Source organism: Cavia porcellus, unplaced genomic scaffold, assembly GCF_034190915.1.
Source record: "Cavia porcellus strain 051 isolate PalLab524CR breed Dunkin Hartley unplaced genomic scaffold, mCavPor4.1 scaffold_32, whole genome shotgun sequence".
NCBI lineage: Eukaryota > Metazoa > Chordata > Mammalia > Rodentia > Caviidae > Cavia > Cavia porcellus.
In genome coordinates, this window is record NW_026947515.1 from 25,508,863 (window position 1) to 25,528,970 (window position 20,108).

The 20,108-nt window shown below is 44.1% G+C and overlaps 1 protein-coding gene across 10 annotated transcripts; it reads right to left on the reverse strand.

Moving 5' to 3' along the window:
* Positions 1 to 200: 200 nt before the first annotated feature.
* On the reverse strand, positions 201 to 19,885 carry Mtnap1 (mitochondrial nucleoid associated protein 1). 10 transcript variants are annotated; one of them, XM_063242200.1, is made up of 5 exons: positions 19,785 to 19,885; positions 18,901 to 18,984; positions 9,929 to 11,448; positions 5,407 to 5,514; positions 201 to 4,878 (listed from the first exon to the last, which is right to left on the reverse strand). In XM_063242200.1, exons 3-5 carry the CDS (start codon positions 11,439 to 11,441, stop codon positions 4,685 to 4,687), a joined length of 1,815 nt encoding a protein of 604 aa, XP_063098270.1. In that variant the 5' UTR covers positions 11,442 to 11,448; positions 18,901 to 18,984; positions 19,785 to 19,885; the 3' UTR covers positions 201 to 4,684. The 10 variants fall into 10 exon arrangements, with proteins under 10 accessions (XP_063098270.1, XP_063098268.1, XP_063098274.1 ...); XM_063242198.1 differs by lacking the exon at positions 18,901 to 18,984 and having other exon boundaries at positions 201 to 942; positions 4,771 to 4,878; positions 19,572 to 19,874; XM_063242204.1 differs by lacking the exon at positions 18,901 to 18,984 and having other exon boundaries at positions 201 to 3,074; positions 4,771 to 4,878; positions 19,572 to 19,874.
* Positions 19,886 to 20,108: the final 223 nt, after the last annotated feature.

Here is a 20,108-nt window from a genome sequence, read left to right on the forward strand (position 1 = left end):
GGTGGTAGGGCTGCTGTTCTTCCTGGCTGCACAACAGCAGCACGAATGAAAAGCTGCGTCAGGTCTGCTCAGTGGGTGCCACGCCGCTCAATCCGCAGCCCAGACAAGCGTGGACCTGGGAACCTGGGGAACCTGCCCAGGGCCACACCTGCCACCTCCTCGGTGAGGTTTAGAGGGGCAAAGGATCAGCTCAGAGAGTGTTTTTATTTTTAAAAATACTTTTATTGTGAAGAGTGACCCCTGAAGTATAGAAGAGCTTGTGGATAGTATAACAAAATGACCTTCCATTCTCTTTTTGGTAGAGACAGAATCCTAGTCCTCATGCATGCTAAGCCTGCGCTCTACTACTGAGGCATGTCCCTGGCCTTTCTAAAATCTTGAGACACAGACTTACTAAGTTGCCCAAGCTGGCCTTGAACTTGTCGTCACTCCATCTCAGCTTCCCGTGCAACTGGGATTACAGCCTACGCCACAGCGCCTAACAGCTTAATATTTTATGTTTAGAAACACACTGTTTCCCTGCAACCTTTGTATTTCAATTACCACTTAGGACTAAGCAAGCTAGGCAGCACAGGGTTCATCCATTTGCACCTGAGTTCTGGCTGCAGCCTAAGGCAAGCTGTCTTCTTTTCTCTTTTTTGAAATGTTGGGGACTGAACCAAAGGCCTTTGCACTGAGCGACATCTTCAGCACTTTTGAAAATTGGGGACAGGCGCTCGTTAAGTTCCTGAGGCTGGGCTCAAACTTGTCACGCTCTTGCCTCAGCTCCTAGAACATTATTAACGTTTAACACCAAGTTTGCTGAGGACAAAGATGGCCTGAAGACTGTTTAGATGCTTCCGCAGGACGATAGGTGGGTGAACTAGATGTCTTGCATGGAGTCTCATGCTGAATTTCTAGGCACATTGCTGGAGGACTTGCTCAGGAGTTCAAGCTGTCGCCCTGCAAGCAAAATCTTACCATTGCCACTTACCCAAGGAAGCTCCTGCCAACACCAAGCAAGGGACAGAGCATGGGTTTGACAGAAAATTAAGACGATTATTTAAAAGGCAGACCATGTCACAGGCATTCTTTTTCCCTCAGTGTCATGAAAAGCAGCTGTGCTGCCTGACACGTGAGGCACAATGGCTTCTGCAGGCAACAGTGTCACCTGTCACCACTCCAGCGCTGAGGAGAATCTCTGGGCTTTTTGGATAAAGCTGGTAATCTACCTGATCCATACAGGACTGGGACTGGCTATGCAAGTGCCTCCATGAAGATATTTGCATAGATAAATAAAACACACTCTACTGAGATAGCTTACACTCATACTGCACACTGGAGACGACAGGTGTATTCCTTCACAGCTGAGGTGGTGGTGGTGGTAACAGGGATTGAACCCGGAGCACTAGTGACATCACCATTCCTTTATGATACCGGGTCTAGCTAAGTTGCCAAGGCTGGCATCCTCCTGTCTCAGCTTCCTGAGTAGCCGGGACTCTATATACCTGGTCCCTTCTTGGGCTCTCACCTTTGTCTTACATTCGGCAACATGATAACCCTTTAGGACTAGCAGATCATTAAGTAGGCCTATTCTTCAAGCAACAAATGTTCAGGGGTGCAGGATATTTACTGTGACTGAAGTTTTCATTGTTTTAGCATTCTGATTATGGCAAGTGACACATGTTTATTTACAGTAATTTTTTTTTTGGATAGGATCTCGCTATGAACCTATGGTAATCCTCCTGCCTCGGCCTCCTGGTGTTGAGATTTGGCCTATGGGGTGCAGTTATCTGCTACTCCCTGCTGAGGAGACTAGGAAAGAGGATGCTATCAGGAGGTTCTACTGACCTTCTACCCTGAGAACTTTTGACCTTAAAGACAGATGGGGAGATACGGAGAGAACCCCAACACATCTCATTTCAGGGGATGCACCTAGCCAGGCTGGTGGCACACTCCTATAACCCCAGCATTCTGGGAAGCTGAGGCAGGTTCACAACTTAGCCAAACAGCAAGACTCTGTCTCAAAAATTTTTTTAAAAAGTGCTTGGGGTCCAGTGCAAGGGGTTTGGACCAATCTCCATACGGGGACAGGCTGGGTGGTGAGGGCAGCGGCACACGGTGCCAAGCGCTTTACGGAAAACGGGCACGAAGTCCTTTTCCTGAGAGGGCTGGGGTGAAACTCTGAAGTTCCCAGGAAGAGACAGATGATAAAGGGAAGCTGCGCGCCCACTCCCATGCTAACTGAAGACAGAAGCTGCCTTACGGCTCAGGACAGTGCCCTTTTCTATTTTAATCAGTGTAGAAACACATGTGCAGGAATGTTTGCAAGGGTTTCCTTCAAGAATGCTCTGCCCCCCGGCCCTCAGTCTTTGCTTCCCTTTTACATCTGTCAGCATCTGCCTAAGGGAGCGGGGACGCCGTGGGTAAGGGTATTCTCTGCCAGTTTGGGCACTATCGTCTATCAGTATATACGCAATCTAGTATCTGGTAAAGACCAATGGTAAAACACCAAGGTTTAGAGAACAACTTTAGGAAGAAAGATTTAAAATTAATTGCAGAGTAAGATTTAAAATTTTAGGAAGATTAAAATATAAAGACTTGAAGTCTGAGGTCTGGGGATTTAGCTCGGTGGCATAAGCGCCTGCCTGACAAGTACAAGGTCATGGGTTTGATCTCCAGTACCAAGAAAAAAAGTAAAGACTTAAAGTCACCAGTTTTCATAAAGTTGAGAAATAGTGTTTTAGTTTAAATGGCACACTTTATCATCTCATCTCCCTGAACAACAATTTTATGATTAAACAAAACTGTTGTTTTCCAATAATCATGACTCACTTTTGAGAGGAGCTAAAGGAACACCCACACAGACCCAGGTGCGTCCGTCCGCCTTAAGGAACAGTTTACCTCCTCCGGTGCTGGGTTGGACTCCAGTGTTTATTCTCCGTGCGCCCCGCCCCGCCCCGCCCCGCCCACACATCCACTGCTCCCGCCGCACCGCACCGCTGCTGTCTCCTGTCTCCGCTGGGCTGCCCTTGCGCATCCAGCGCTCTACTAGTGGCGTCCGCATCAGTGTTACTTACGCCAGCGACGCAGCTCTTTGGACAAACAGAGACAAACGTAAGGATCCGAGTGGCCGCTTCCACTGAGTGCTGCTACCCTGTCTTCCCACAGATCAGTTCCCTTCGTTCTTGTGTCACTGGCTCGGGGAACCACCTAAGCAGCTGTCAACATGTGGCAAATTTTTTTTTCTGGTGGTGCTGAGGATTGAGCCTGGGCCTCAGGCCCGGTAGGCAGGTACTCTAGTGCTGAACCCGACCCCTCCCCAGCTTGTATATTCTTGCTTCTCAAATTTGGAAACAGTCTTGGGTACAACATGGTCCTGTTTCACTTCAGTCTCGAATTGGAGATACGAAAAATGCAATGTCTAGCAAATATCTACTTAGAAATACCAACTATCTGCTACATAATTCCTTTTTCTTTTTGTCTTTTTGACACAGTGTCTTACTGTGCAGTTTAGATTGGCCTTGAGCTCACATTGTAGCTCAGGCTGGTCTCCAACTCGCAGTGATTCTCCTGCTTCAGTCTCCTGAGCAAGCACTGGGATTACAGGCATGTACCACCACATCCAACTCATAATCTTTTTGGAGTGGTAGAATCCTAAGGGAAACTCTTTTCTCTGGGAGAAATAACTCTTGCTTTTGGGTCTCTCCATTCATGTAGAGATTCCAATTTCACCAAAGGCTAAGTGCTTTACGTAAGAACTGGCTGTTACACTTTACAACTCAGGATACAGGGAGTACTGGGGCCCCATTCCTGCTGGATGACCTCCTATTCACCTGGCATTATTCTAGCCAAAAATACTCAATGATATTTTTTGTTGTTGATTTTTTTTTGTCTTTTTCCTTTTTATCGGTGCTAGCATCCTGGGATGCTGAGGCAGAAGAACTGCAAGTTTCAGCCTGGGCAGCGTGGCAAGGCCTTGTCTCAATATAAAAAAAATTTAAAAGCACTGGGGGATATATCTCATTGCTGAGGCCCTGGGTTTGATCTTCAGTGGCACCAAAATAAAAAGTAAAAAAAAAGAGAAAGGGAAAAAAGCTATAATTACTTGATAGCTTCCTATAAACTACTTTTAAAAATTTTAAGATTTTTTTTTTTTTGTCTTTTTCGTTTTTTATCGGTACCAGGGATCGAACTCACGACTGCACACTTGCAAGGCAGGCGCTTATGCCGCTGAGCTAAATCCCCAGCCCCCCCCTTAAGATGTTTTTATATGATACTCAAACATTATTTGAACTAAAAAATTAAATTCAGGCATTTTCCTTCTGGTTAAAATTTGGTGTAAGCTGAATTTCACAATTAGAAGGGAGTTTGCTTTGAACTCTAAAAGGTAGATCAAGACCTGTAAGTCTCAGCGCATTTACAAATGGCAACAGTGTTCTGTTCCTCCTCTCTCATGGTCAAAGCTGTTCTATTTGACTGCTAAAATTTAGCTTTTGGGGACTAAGGAGAGTTCCTTTCCTCTGACAGGGAAACAGCTGATGGGAGAAATCAGACTCCCAGTGACAACATAAAGTGGGGGACAAGAAAAATAATGTAAATTCTACTCAAGTCTTATAAAGCCTATTATAAACAAAACCTCTAAAACAACTCCCAGAAGCCCCAGTAAGAGTTCATCCCCTAGGTCATGTCAGATACTGCAAAGCTAGTATGAAAGCCATTCTGAGAATCCCTGGTGTCCCTGCAATAGGACATGATCTGTAAGACAGGCTAGAAATGCAAAAGGCTTACTCAAATGCCTGAAGCTCCAGCTACAGCACAGGATAAAGTACCCGGTAAAGAGCATCGTGATGCCGCCGACTCCACTCTTCTTTACAGTAGTGCTGCACCGGATCCAGCCTGTCCAAAACGAGCATGTCCAATTATTAAACTGAGCCAGCATAGGGTGTTACTGAAGTCAACACACTCAGCCTGGGTGATGGAATTCTAACTCAAGACAATTCTCATACACACACACTCTAAGCAGATGAAAAGGCTAAAATCCAGAAGACTTTAAGTTCAGACATCCTTGTATTTGGGAGGTGGGTTAAGATCTGAGTGGGATAGAGACCAATGCAACTGGTTAATGAGTCTTGCACCTTCCTGGCTTGGGGAGGAGGCATGATCAATATGGGCCGGAGGGCTTGGGGACAAGTGGCGGGAGAGGCAGGGTAGGTCATTAAAAATTGAAAGTTGCCCAACAAATGGTAGATGCTGCTATACTAGTTCTGGTGCTTTTAATTATGCCCAACTACGAAATGAAAACAAACAGAAGACAAAAATATTATTCTCTTTTCCTTCTCACTCTTAATAGCCTGCGTTAAGAGAAGCTTCTCCAAACGCCTGGAGCCAGCCACAGAACCCAGCTGTCAGTAACTCCAGCCTCACCTTTTTGTACAGCTCCCAAGAACCTTGTTAGAGGGAAGGTGGAGGTTGTAAGCCTGGCCGAGGGTTCCAAACTCCTTAGATCAGCCGAACTTCTTTCCAAAAAGGGAACTAAAGTTCCAAACAGAGGTCACAGTAATAGTTCATACAAATTCACCCCCTTCCCCAGCACTCAGTACAAAGGTTCCCATTGCTAGGCCACGGGCAAAGCATATTCTAAATAGGTACACTGAATTTTAACCAAGTGTTGACAGTTTAATCTATTCCAGGTCAAAAAAAGTTTCTGACTAAAGAAGCCCTTGGAAATCAGGACCCAGTATTTCTTTCTTTCTGATTGATGAACACACTGTCCAGATTATCTGATTCGTATGCACATGCTTAACCAAATGAATTATGTGTAGGTTCTACCAGCTATGAAACACTTTGGCAAAAAGTATGACTTCATACTTTCTCATGTGAAATGCTTGGACCACAAGTCTTACAGATTTTGGATTCTTAAAAAATTATGTATTTATTTTTGGTACCAGGAATCAAACTAAGGACCTTGAGCTTGCCCTGCAGGCGCTTGTACTGTTGCTGAGCTATATCCCCAGTCTCTAGATTTTAGATTTTTTTTTTTTTGTCTTTTTGAGACAGGGTCTCCCTGTGCAGTTCAGGCTGGCCTTGAGCTTACTTTATAGCCCAGGCTGTCTCGAACTCACAACAATCCTCCTGCCTCAGCCTCCCAAGTGCTGGGATTACAGGCATGAGCCACCATGCCCAGCGATTTTAGGTTTTTTAAAAAATTAAAATATTGGCATATATAAAAAATGTGTTATCTTATGGATGGAACCCAAGTCTAAGAATGAAATTGTCAGCCAAGTGTGCACACCTGTAATCCCAGCATCCTGGGAAACTAAGGTAAGGGGGCTAGCAAATTCCAGTGCAGCCCAGACAATATCCTATGTCTCAAAGTAAAAAAGACTGGGCGGTGTAGCTCAGTGTGAAGGCACTGAATTCAGTCCCTAGTTTTGGGTGGGAAGGTGGGGAATGAATTCACTTTTCTTTTTGTTTTTGGTATTGGGGATTTGGGTTCCTCATCTATAAAAAAGACAAAACCAGATTTTTTCAATGTTTAATACAGGCAAGTAAGCTCTATAACCAGTGGTTCCCTGGTCTTCATTTTGGCTTGTTGGAAAAATGCATAACTTAAGCAGTTGCTGCTCACAGGTTTAGCATGTGTGATAAAAGTTGCTGTGGACGTAAAACATTAACCAAATTATCATTGCATTAAATAATAGTGAGCTATATTCATTCATATATTATAAATAACAATGAAGTATGCTGAATTCCAAAAAATTACATAGCTCAGCTCCTGCAGGGTGTAGTGAAAAGTGTAGCCTCATGAAACATGCGTTGTGACTGCCTTATGGGTGGCGCCAAGAACCACGTGGCTCCTTGAGCCTTCCATCTTCCTTCAGTCAGCTGGGTTTATTTATTCCCATCTACAGGTGCAGGCAAACCTATGTGAAAGACACTAGGCCAGCAGCAGGCCAGAGGCGCCCATAGGCCGCCAACACCTGCTTCCATTTTTCCTTGCCTGCCACCCAGGCGCACTGGTTCTGGGTTGTGCCCCGAACAGTCTGCCTCGGCTCCCACTGTGCACCCAGAACCGCTGATCCCACCACTGCCTCACCTCTCTGCCTCATTTCTTAGACACTGCCTCGTTCTCACCTGCCAGTAACAGCATCTTCATACGGCCTGCAGACAGTGGCTACATTCTCTTATACAACTCGTCCCTTGCAACCTCTAAACTTCCTCTTGTCCCTCCTTTCTAGTCTGAATCCCAGAGGAACAACTTGACTCCTCCTTTACCCTGCTGTACAAAATTCACATTCATATTTTGCTGATGCCTGAAGCTGTGCTCTGTGATCTAAAACATTCTCGAACTCACAGCGATCTCCTGCCTCAGCCTCCGGAGTGCTGGGATTATCGGCATGCACTGCCACGCCTGGCTGGGCCTGGATTTGAATCCTGACTGTCACATACCCTGAATGTGCGTAAGTCACTTCGTATGTCTGTGGTTCAGGTTCCTCTTATACACGAGCGTGGGGCAGTAGCACCACTTCAGAGCTTCCATAAGCATCAAATCAAACACTCTAATGGACAAGTCATCACTGATAATCATTAATCCTTCTGGTTTTTCCTCTAAAATGAAAAGTGTATGTATCAAGGAGACTTTTTAGTGCTACAAAAGAACAGAAAATAAAGAAGTTCTTCTATTTGCCAGAAAGACTATGCAATCAGTATGTGCGTAAGCATCTGAAAAACTAAGAAAGAGAGCACTGTAACAAGCACCTGTTTCTCAGTGTGGTGTACTTCCACAACCTGATTCAGCTCAAAGGGTCAGGCGAGGCCCTGGGAGACCAGTTTCTACTCACACTCTACCATTTAGGGGCAACATGACCTTGACCAAGTCACTTACACTCTCTGTGCCTCTTTTATTATTTGCAAAAGAGATGGAAGCACTGTGAAAACTGCAGAAACACAAATATTAAAATTACTAAGTCTGTGTTTCACCTGGAGAAGCCTGACCTGGAGACTACAGCTTTGCACAGAAAGTCTTGATGTTAGGCCCATTGGGGGAAAATCTGAATCTACCGAGGCAGGTGAAGAAAATGCAGCGTTAGCTAGCAGTGGCCTTCCCTTAATACGCACCGTGTTGAAAGCCTCTAGAAAAGAATAATTACAGTGGGTGGAAGTGTAGCACAGTGCCAACTAGCATGCTCAGCACACGTGAGGACCTGGGTTCAATCCCTAGCACCAAAAAAAAAAAAAAAAAAAGGAAACAAGTGACAGATAAATAATACCAAAGGAACGCTTTCTGATGCAGTACCAGGGATAGAAGGCACTGTCTCACATATGCCTGGCAAATGCTCTATTACCGACTTATATTGTCAGCCCTTCTAAATTTGTTAGTTTATTTTTAAGATAAGGTCTCACTAAGTTGCCCAGGCTGGCCCTGAATTTATGATTCTTTTGCTTTAGATTCCACAGTAGCTGAGGCAGGAAGATTGCTAAGCTTGGGCCCTCAGCCTGGGCAACTTAAACGAGATTGTGTGTCAAAAGATAATGCTGGCTGGGGTGTAGCTCAGCACCTCTGGGTTTAATTCTCAATACTGAGCTAGGGTGTGGGGGTAAAAATTAAAATTAAAAAAGGGAAAATGGTTTTGAGATCAGGCAGAAGGGGCTGAAGGGACGCGTAATCATATAATATATGATCTGCAAAAATATATCAGAAAGGGAAAATCTCACTTTGGGAAGATCAATTTTTCAGGAGCACATCAACTCTGAGTCATTACAGGGGTCCTGTCAAAGTAAGCCTGCAAGCAACGAAGACCACTACACAAGAAAGAGGTGTTATTTATGTCTTTACAGTCTCTAAAAAAAAGAAATCCCTATCCCCTCCAAGCCTCCTGGAGAGCAAAATGATGAAACTTTATGTATTATAACTAGAAAGGTAACTTAGTAACCAAAGATAAAATTCAGCAGGAAAAAAGTGAGAATGCTAAACTTAAAATGCCTGTCAGGAACTTTCTGGCTACTTTGTTTTTTGTACTGGGAATCAAACTCTCAGCCTCTTGCTTGTCAGGCAGGCTCTGTGCCACTGAGCTAAAACTCTGGCCCTCTGGCTCTTACTTGTCTGTGTGTGTGTGGTTTGTTTTGTTTTGGAGACAGAATTTCAGTACGCAGTTCAGGCTGGCCTTGAACTCACTTTGTGGCCCAGGCTGGCCTCAAACTCAGTGATCCTCCTGCCTCAGCCTCCCAAATGCTGGGATTACAGGCATGTACCACACTTGGCCTCTCTTTCATTCACTTATTTTAGCTATCAGCCAGGAGCACGTAAGAAACTTCCAAAGAGACAGACCAACAACTGAGATCAGTGTCAATGCCCAGTCTTTCTATCCAAGTCCTTCTTATCTAATCTTTCATGTCTCAAGGCTCAATCTCTGGCTCTGTTGAGTCCTAATCTCTGTGGCCTAGTTCTTCAGTGCACAAGACTTCTACATTCTTTTTGCCACATGGCTTATTTCAGTATTTCTGGTCCTTGATCTTTACTGATTTATCTCCTCTTGTTCCAATTCCACCTGTCTCAACTTCCATTCTTTCCTGGCCAGTTTTCTCTCTGTCGTCTCTCCAACTCCATAAATAGCTTCTACTTGTGCCTTCTCTGCTACTCTACATTTCTAGATGTTATATTTTATCATAAGGCTGACACCTATTTCCTGTCTAATTTGGCCCTGACTGAATTTTGAAGTCTTTTTGCTTGTTTGGTCCATTCAGTTTGAGTATCCATCTACTAAACCACAGCTACTAGGTTCCAGAAGCAAGAAGTAATGTTTTCATCATCATAAGTACAGTGAACTTTCATAGTGGCTACACATGAAAATAAGCTGAATGAATGAGAATATTATTATTCTGACTCCTGTTCCAAAGGTACAAAGCACCGTGGCTGGACTGGGTGGCCTTTGAGAATAAGCCTTACCTTGTGAGAGACTTCCCCACTGAGGATGGGTGAGCTGAGGCTTCTGGGCCATTGAGTTCCAACACTGAGGCTTCCCTGCCAATACTCCGAGTCCAAGATAACCAGAATAGAGCTCTGGAAACCATTCCAGCCCCATGGAGCTGGAAAGGGTCTTTTTCTCTGTGGCACCAACGTCGTTAATGAAGGAGCTTTTACAAAGGTGATGCTGTGTAGAATATGTTGGTTGCTGGTACCTGGTATGCAAAGCCTTGGGCTGACAGCCAGATTTGGGCTCCAGAGACATCTGTTCCTTACTTTCTCCTAACAGCCTTACACCAGGGACTTGATTATGACTGAAGACTTCTGCCCTCTCTTCTTGAAGAGATTTCATAGCCAGAGAGGCAAGACTTTGATTATTTGACTGTGGTACAGGAAAAAACTCACCGTCAGCCGTCTCCCGTGCAGTGAACACATTTAAAACTGGACCTTCGTCTTTTGATTTCTCTTCTGTGGCTGAATGACCAGAGCTAGAGTTCGCAGAGCCACAGCTAACAGAATCCCACTTCTGCATCTCTGTTGCAAGGATACTTTTCTCTGCATTTTCTTTGCTCCCACACTGCTCTACTCCAAAGCCAAGTCCTTTTCCTTCATTTTCCTCGACTTGAATTTCAGCTAATGGGCTAACGTGAAGGCCTCTAACTAGTGATTCTGGGTTCTTTTCCTGAGTCTCAGAATCTTCAATACCAGTTAAGGCTCCTGGGAGGTGATCTCCGTCTCTGGAATCTCTCACCTGGCTCAGCACTGCTACTGTTATTTTTTGAACTCTATCAGTGAGATTCTTTGGAGACTGATGGTGATCACCTGTAGGCGTACCTAGTAATTTTACAAGATGCCACTGTCTTTGGGGATCAACTGTGTCCAGTTTCAAATTTACAGATGTGGCTTGTACATTATTAGGTAAAGATGAGGAATATTTTTTATCTTGATTCAACAAAGACGGTTCCATTGAGTCTGTAGGTAACAATGCTTCCATTTCTGAAGGATTATACCTACTTTCTTCTAACACACGCACATCTTTGGCAAGTTCTCTTTTAGAACTGTCTTTCGATGCATAAAAATTAGCTTTAGATTCTCCTTGGAAAGTAATCTTCGGCTCAGTGTGATTTAACATTTTGAAGGCAAACTGATTTTGATCCTTGATGTCTTTAACTGCCTTTGAACTACTTACTCTTTTCAAGTCAACAGCTAGTTGTGGACAGGAAGCACTTGTTTGTCCTGCTTTGTCCTGTCTTGATTTGGCATTTCTTTCTTTGCCCTTTGTCTTAAACTCTTTCCCTTTGGCTTCAGTTAAGTCTCTGATCAGCTCCTTCACTTTTGTGGCATGTGGATGCGTAGACGGCTTTAACTGAGAAATTTTTTGATCAGTAGGTATGGTTGGTCCTATCATCTTACAGTATGGCAAGTGGGATTTTAATCGTTTAAATGGTTTCTTACAATACGGACACACTTCCATTTTGGGGTGAATACTACTCATTCTTCTCCTGAAAAAGGTAAATATAAGAAAAATGAGGCACACATGCCAATATTTTATGTATGACTTTCAAACAATTAAAAATGTGTTTTAATCCATACTTTTTGTATAGGGGCAGAAAACAATTTAGACACTATCTGGTATTAAGGTATCCTTAGATCTCTTTGTTTGGTATGTAAAATCCTCTAGAAATTAGTCATAAAAAAGAATCAAAAATTTTCAACATCTCTAATGGGGCAAGCAAGAGCAAAAAATTTTTAACAAGTTAATGGTTGGTTGAAGAACACTAGGTCCAACAAGCAGGCAGAATATGTAAGTTGCAGCAAGGCAATTGGATGTTATGACTTAGACCTAAAATGGTCCCCAAAAGCCTGTGTTCATTTTGATCAAAAGGGCCTTAACCTCATTAACAGCCCAGCACACCGAGTTCGTAACTAAATGGGCTAACATGAAGGACAGCCCAGCTGATGCTCTTAGAGGATGTATCTCTTCTCTGGCTCCCTACCTGGTCTCCTCTGCTTTTGGCTGCCATCATGTAAGCCACTTTCCTCTGCCATGCCCCTCCACGTTTCTGTCTTGGAGCTGGCTAATCATGGACTACAACCTCTGAAACCATGAGCCACAATAAATCTCTCCTCCTTTAAATTATGAATATCAGGTAGGTATTTTGTCCCAATGGCAGAAGGTAACTAATACCTATGAATGTAAAGAAATTACATTTGTATTTAAAAAGCTATGCCAGGTGTGGTGGCACATGCTGTAATTCCAGCCCTTAGGAGGCTGAGGCAGGAGGATTGTGGTAAGTTTGAAACCAGCCTGGATTACAAAAGTGAGCTCAAGGTCAGCCTGAACTGCATAGCCCCCCCCCCCCAAAAAAAAAAGCCTTAAATGCTTCATTCAAGGATGGAATGGTAAATAAAACTCAGGCTAGTACCCAAAGATTACTAATTAGAACAAAAGTTTCCAAAGTGATCTAAGAAATATCCACTGGGGTACAAGAACAATAAAAAACTCTTTTAAGTGTAAGACACGAAGCTAACATTTAGCTCATTAGCATTAAGTGTGTATCTATACAAATATAAAACAATACATGTAGGAACACACTCTAGCATTTTACTCATAGTTTGTAGTACAACTGATCAGGAGCTGCAGGAGATTGTGAGGACTCTCAAATTTGTTGATAACTTTGTTACACACATTATCATGCAAGCATTTATGCCACACATTAGTACCCCTGTTACTATGCAGAGTTGGGAAAAGGAAATGTTTAATTCCAAAGCTCATAAGTTATTTCTCTCTAAATATTTGTTTCTATGAATTCTACAGGGTAGTGAATGTATGTATCCTCTGCACAGCTATATTATCAAAACCTACCATTAAGCCTAGCACATAAAATCTGTTGAATTCTTTCTCCAGCCATAAAGGTGTTAGACAGAGGTTTAAAAAAAAAATAAAAAGACTATTGCTGGCTCAGGAGAGCTGCAGCAGACTGTGAGGACCCTCAAAAGAGACAAAGCCAGGGAGTCGCTTTTATGAGGTTGGGTTAGGGCTGGAGACTTTGAGTGGGCAAGGTGCTATGCTGGGATGGACTGGAGGATTTTTGGCGTGCATATGAAAGTAAAGTCGAAGTTTATTTTGGGACTAGAAGAACACAAAAGTTAGTGTATATACATAATATACTATTGTTTTAGGACTTGGTATCAATTTGAGCAGGTGTCATGTTGAACCTGTCAGAGTCCCACACAAAAGAACCCATCATTTCCATCTTTTTGTTGTTATGGGGTGAAAAGTCTTTAAACTGTTTCTTGCTGACAAGGGGCATTGTAGTAGGGGCTGTTGCAGTTGTAGGAATGATGGGTTAGATCCATAAGGAAGCTAGTACCAGGAGGTCTTGGCCAGGACAAGGAGTTCTCCGGGAGTGAAGACCCATAGCTCTGATTCAATAAATCCTGAAAGAAGTTTAAGTAAACAGGAGCTATCAGCAAAAAAATTAGTAGTATGATGGGTCCCAACAGGGGGAGAAAGTAGGGGGTCCAACCCCCTGGGGAAGACCAGATGGAAAAAGCTTGGTGAGAGGCCTTGCTGGTTTTGGAGGCAATAAATTTGAGGGTTTTCTTTACCTTTTCATCTCCTACAAACCAATAAATAACCCAAACTCAGACATTCCTATAACTCCTGGAGACTTAATACATCTTAAATTCTCTAAGCCCACATGACCCCTAAAGGTGGCCAGGACCCTATTTGGTCATCTTCATGACACCAACAGTGGTTAAGGTCAGTGCCTTTCGTCTTGGTTTCCCATCACCAAAGCTAAGCATTGCCCCACGATTCCTAACCCTAAACCCCTTCCCCAAATTGGTCATCACTCTTTCGGTCTCCCATTCATCTTCATCTCACACGTCCCTAACTCAATATTCTGTTACCCACTGCTCTTCCTTAAATGCTTTTCTAGCATGTTCTTGTATTTGCTGTTGCGTTCTAGACAGTCTTTCCTAATGGTACCAAAACACTCATACCATCCTATTTCTTACTCCTATTTTAGGCCTCAGAGCCTAAAATTGCCTAAAATGAAGCCTTCAGCCTCACTTTTACCTCTCCTATTGATTCTCCTACCAGACAATAGTATACTGCCCCAGATTTTGACCTCACTATTTCATGACATATCAATCGTCTTCACTTGACACATATCATAAACAAGTGGTCCCTTCCCAACCCACAAGTTTCTACGTGGTTCCCCAGTGGGTACCTAATTTTATATAAAAATGAAAGATTACTCTGCCAGTCAAGGCTGGTCTACAACCCCTGCAACTTGAAGCCACCCTAAAAAACTACTTTGATGCTTTCAATCTCCACCAATTTTACACTGCAGTCAAAAACTCTTACATTGATGCTGACCTACATTCGCATGACCTTGAGACTGCTGTAAAAAACTGCTACTATTCTCTGTCTGAGCCTACCCTCCTCAACTAGTCTTAATTTACCACTTAACACCAAATCCCTCAACACCCCAATTAAAGTCATCCCCCTCACTATTTTTCCTACAAGTCCTTACAGTATTCCTACTTTCACCGTCTCCATCTCCAAAACTAATGGCAAAGTCATTTCAACAGCCAACTACACACCCACCAGTACATCCATCACTTCTCATTTCCCATATTGTCAGCTTTACCGTTTCACACAGACATGAGACATAACCACAACATTCACCACTTGTTGGCCAAGGAGTTCTACCTAGCCCCCCGCCCCACCAAACCTAAACAATGTCAATCTCCAATCCTATTTTATACCCCCAGGTGAGGGTGCAAGACAATCAGTCTTTATCATGATAGTACCCCATGGAAAGAAATAGATCCTCATATTTTGATTTCCTTCTCCAACAAATTCCTAATAAAGGATATCACTATAGACATAGCTATCAAAAACATCTCTTTCTAGCAGTACCCGTTAGGCAAAACATGGGGATATGCCTTTTATGATGGAATGGGACCCTACCCAGGAAGAGAAGGAAGATGTCTTATATTTCATTCCACAATCCTAAGTGGTCTTAAAAACACTGTCCACCAAAGAGCTGGCCTCCATTTCTTTTCTCCTTAATCAGACATTTAGGGCTCTTTCCAGCAATACAAACATCACTGACTGCTGACTATGCATGCCATGACCTCACCCCTTACACAAAACAAATCACATTGACACACAAGTACATAACAAAGCTATTGGACCACTTGGCATCATTAACCTTCCAAATTTCCCTCACAACCTAACCTACCTCCAAATACCCCAAGAAAACACCACACATACAAACAGGCACATTATCCCACTGCTCCATCTTCCTGCCCCGCCCCCCAAACATCCCTGGAATTCCTCTGCACCTTTCTGCCTGTCTAAAGGCTGGTTCATATTCTGTAGAAATGGAGCATACACGTCTCCCTGTGAACTGAACAGGCATCTGCCTCTGAGTCTCCTGAATCCCTCAGTGACAGTTAACTCATGATATCTTCGAGGAATCCCTCACAAATACAATACATAACCATGTCCTCCACCCCAAGAGACCTAGAGCCACCCATCTGCCTGTCTTTATAGGAGTAGGCATTTTCTCAACAGGCTTTGGAGGAACAAGCACGGGCCTAGCCTCACAGTCCATAAAATTACATTACCAACTGTCTTTAGAACTCAAGACAACAACAGCTGACCTTAACCACTGTTGGTGTCATGAAGATGACCAAATAGGGTCCTGGCCACCTTGTTGGAGTCATGTGGGCTTAGAGAATTTAAGATGTATTAAGTCTCCAGGAGTTATAGGAATGTCTGTGTTGTCGCAGAAGATGCCTAATTTCAGAAGATGCCTTTCGGAGAAAATTGGAATATAGTTAGTGATAAGGGGAAGGTTTTGTGAGGTAGATAAATTGTGAAAGAGGAAGAGTCTACCATACATGAGCTCCAAGGGGCATAGGAAAGAAGAAGCTCAAGGAACTGCCCTGAGTCAGGTTAGGGCTAAGGGTAGGAGTTGAGGCCAAGATAGATGTAGCTCTAGGCTGAGTTTTGTGAAGTACGTCTTTAGAAGACTCTTTGCCTTTTCTACTTTTCCTGAGGATTGTGGGTGGTATGGTATCTGTAGATGCCAAGTGATATTTAGGCTCAAGGACACCTGATAAGTAGTCTGAGAGATAAAAGCTGGTCTTTTGTCTCACTGGACAGTTTGAGGTAAGCCAAATTAGGGGATGATCTCCTGTGTAAGTTTTAGAAACTATATCTGCAGTCTCTTGGATAGCAGGAAAAGCTTTTAGCCATCCTGAGAAAGTGCAGATGAAAGAAGGTTTTTGTAAGTCTTATGACAAGACATGTATATAAAATCTATCTGCCAGTGTTCACCTGGAGTATGCCCATGAAGTTGGTGGGTTGGCAAAGAAGGGGGAGGTAAGGGTCCTTGCGGAGAGGTCTTGGCACAGAGATGACAACTGTGCGTGGCCAGGCAAATAATGGTCTTTAGGGAGGGATTGGAGTTAGGAGTTTAAATAGAGTTTGAGCACCTACATGAAAGCAGTTATGTATGTTAGTGATGATGTTTAAGGCCTGTCAGTCTGAGACAAGGTTTTTTTTTGTACTGGGGATCAAACTCATGACCTTGTGCTTTCCAGGCAGATGCTTATATCACTAAATCCCCACTTAGGAAGGAGAAGTTTTGTTCCTTGGAAAAACTATCCCTGAGGATTTTGGTTATAGGTAGGTTTGTGGAGTAATTTGTAATTGGTGAGGTGAATATTGAGGTGAGGGCAATCATTATATTCATGTATGGTGAGCCATTATTTCTCTGATAATCTCACTGGGGGTCTGCATTTGGTACTGCAGTGGACCCAGTGGGATGGTCAGGGTTAGTCTGATGTTTATGGTCAGCCTCGGCTTGGGCTGCTTCTCACAGTTGAGTTTTTCCTTAAGGGGAAAGGGTGGATGTAAGAATGACATAGAGGTCTTTGTAATGTAGGTCATAGGAATTAATCACATATGGGAGCTCTTTTATAGAGTTATGGGATCTGTAGAGAAAGAGCCACAGTCTATGAGAGATTTGGGATAGGTCAGGAAGGGAAAAAGGGACATGAATGTGAACCAGTCCCTCAGAGCCAGCCATTCTGCAGAGAGGGAGGAGTCAGAGGCAGGACTGATGAATGGCCACTGGCTAGGAGACAATGGTGGCTGGTAAGACAACAGCAGGAGATAGATGGGAGAAGTGAGACGAGCTGTGGTATGCTAGAGGAGAAAATGGCAATGGAGAGCAAGGGAGGAAGAAATGAAAGGGTTGCAGAGAGAGAGGAGGGCCAGGGAGGCGAGGCTGGTTGGAGAAGGGAAGGCATCTTGTGGATATGGTGGAGGGGGAGCGAAAGCAGAAGGGACATTGTCAATAGGGGGTTTGGCAGTGTGAAGCGGGCCAGAATTATGTGAGCTGCCCTATATGCCTGAATGAGAGGGACTTGCCTTAAGGGCAAAACAGACTTGCATATAAGTGATTTTTGACCATTTGCCATTGTGACCATGAGAGTTATCTAAGTCACAAAGGACATTAAAATTGAAAATGCCCTCTTCTGGCCTGTGGCTGCCACTGTCAAGTTTGTATGGGGTCCAAGCAGTAGAAGATTAGCTAGGTTTGTATGGGTTCAGGCAGTAAAAGATTAGCTAGATTTGTTTAATGGACTCCCTGGGACCTAGGGTGTGTAAGTTCTTTAAGAAACACCAGAGCAGAGTGTGTTTCTGGAGTTGGGAAGGAATATTTCCCATGGTGATCAAATTGGTGGTGAGCCAAAGGATGAAGCTGATCACAACCCCTAGGAGGATTGTTACCCTCATAGGGGTATGGACAGAGAGGGAGGTGCCCATCGGCCCCCACAGGTCATCACCTAGGGAACAAAGAGGCATTCCTGAGGGAGCCCTGACATGGGCCTATGATTTTAAGAAAGACAGAGAAACCGAGAGACAGGGGAGAGGAAAGAGGGAAAGAGGGAAGAGGGAGGGAGGGAGGGAGAGAGAGAGAGAGAGACAGACAGACAGACACATAGAAGCTCCCAGAATGAGGAGCAGCTCATGTGTGGAAGACTATGTGGACCCGTGTTGGACGGAAGCTGGCAATGGCAAAGGCACAGATGACAGACAGGAAGGGTGGCTTGTTGGTGGGGAGAGCTCAGACTGGGATAAGTCCCCAGGAGCTGCATGTCCCTACAATATCTGAATCAAAACACCAAAACATTATTTTTTTGGGAGGGGGATGCAATTAAGAGACACAGGTTTAAAAAAAAAAAAGCCCTTATTGCTGGCACAGGAAGGCTGCAGGAGACCGTAAGGATCTTCAAAAGAGAAAAAGCTGGGGAGTCACTTTTATGAGGTTGGGTTGGGGTGGAGACTTTGTGAGTGGACAAGGCACCATGTTGGGAGACAACTGGAGGACTTTTGGTACACGTGCGAAGGGGAAGTGGGAAGTTTATTTTGAGACCATAAGAACATAGAAGTTAGTGTAGGAAAAATATACTATTGTTTTAGGGCTCAGTGTCATGCTGACAGGTACCACGTTGAGCCTGGCAGAGTCTCGTATGAGTGAAATTCATCAAAAGGTACAAGTATTATAATTATACAGTACTAAACTGAGAATCTTTGACCATTAAACAGATCAAAAAGGAGATTTTGAATCTATTTATAAAACAAATACTGTAACTCACCTTCCTCCTCTGGGAAGCTATGCAAAACAAAACTGTTTTCTGCTAACAGTCCACTATGGACCACTTACTTACAAAACCACATACACACTCAAAATCCCAATTATTCAGGAGGCTGAGATGGGAAGATCACAAATTTGAAGCTAGGCTGGGCAACTCTGCAAGACCATGCCTCAGAAAAACCAAACCAACCACACAAAACAGCAAAACAAAAACAAAACAAACGAAAACCCAAGCCAAAAAAAGTCTGGCATGGTGGTACACACCTGTGATCCCAGCACTTGGGAGGCTGAGGCAGGAAGATTACTGTAAATTCAAGGACAACTTGGAACTCACAGTACAGTGACACCCTGTCTCAAAAAAACGAGAACAGTACACACACAGGATATAGCTGAGGAGTACAGCAAGAGTCTAGCATGTGCGAACCTCTTGGGGAACTGCGACATAAACAAACTACAACTCTAGACAGCCCACGGTCCTACTGTTACTAACTTTAGATAGTTCGAAGTGGGGGGTGGCCGGCCACGACCCAGAGCTGCCCCTCGGTTCAGCTTCCAGAGCTCAGAAGATTCTGACTGTACAGTACTACACCATACAACCCTACAGGAAAGATATCTGTAGATTTGCACAATAACATCTTATGTCTCTTTTCTTAACCCAGTGCCTCTAAAAGAATGCTAATTTTGCGGCTGGTCCTCGTGGGTCCCCCTGCTTTCTGATCACCGTTCCTGAGTTAACGTCGGCCTGTGTAAGATATAATATGAGATAACTGGACAGCAAAGCACAGTGGCAAACTGTGTACAGTACTGAAACCAATACAAGTTATCTTACAGGGTTATCTGTAGTCAGCTCCAGGTGATGCTACACAGCAAGTTAAAAGCCTTCCCCAACCTCCAGGCACTAGGCAGAACTCAGTTTTGCTAATCTTCACGCTCACCTCGGGTTATGACCTACACACTTTCTCCTCCTCTGCACCATTCCTTCTGAGCTCTGGAAGCTGAGCCGCGGGGCAGCTCTGGGTCGTGGCCGGCCACCCCGCAACTCCACTGAGAGTTCCGAACGAGCCGTTCCGCTCCCCTCCCTTCTAGAAGGGTCTCCTCAGTACGCAGAAGTTGGGCTGTGGGAAATGAGCCCTCTCCTTGAAACTCACCACACAGTGAGGAGCGTCTACACCTCTGGAGATCGGAAAACCTCAGCTAAGCCTACCCAATCCCTCCACCTAGCGAATCTCCCGAGAGCCTTCCTAACCCCCGGTCTCTGGACCCGCAACAGGATGTCCGCACTACTGCCTGATAAGGCTCACCTAATTCTTTTCAATTATTATCGCACAGGGATTTAGCGCAAGTGCTTGCATCAATTACTGTAACGTAGTGAATAGTATTTTAAGTCTGGATTGGCTTTTACACCGTGTCCCGCCTTGGCTGGGAACAGGCAAAGGCGTGAGCCACCCCCACAGACGTCCTCTCTTCGAGAA

Bases quoted from the DNA above. Each gene is read 5' to 3' on its own strand.
- Mtnap1 (XM_063242197.1), bottom strand. From the start codon at position 19,612: ATGGTGCAGAGGAGGAGAAAGTGTGTAGGTCATAACCCGAG. The intron at 11,449-19,571 runs GTGAGCGTGAAG...TACCTTTTTCAG, and splicing joins TGTGTAGGTCATAACCCGAG to GAGAAGAATGAGTAGTATTC. The intron at 5,515-9,928 runs GTAAGGCTTATT...TTGGAACTTTAG, and splicing joins GTGGGGAAGTCTCTCACAAG to TTCCCTTTTTGGAAAGAAGT.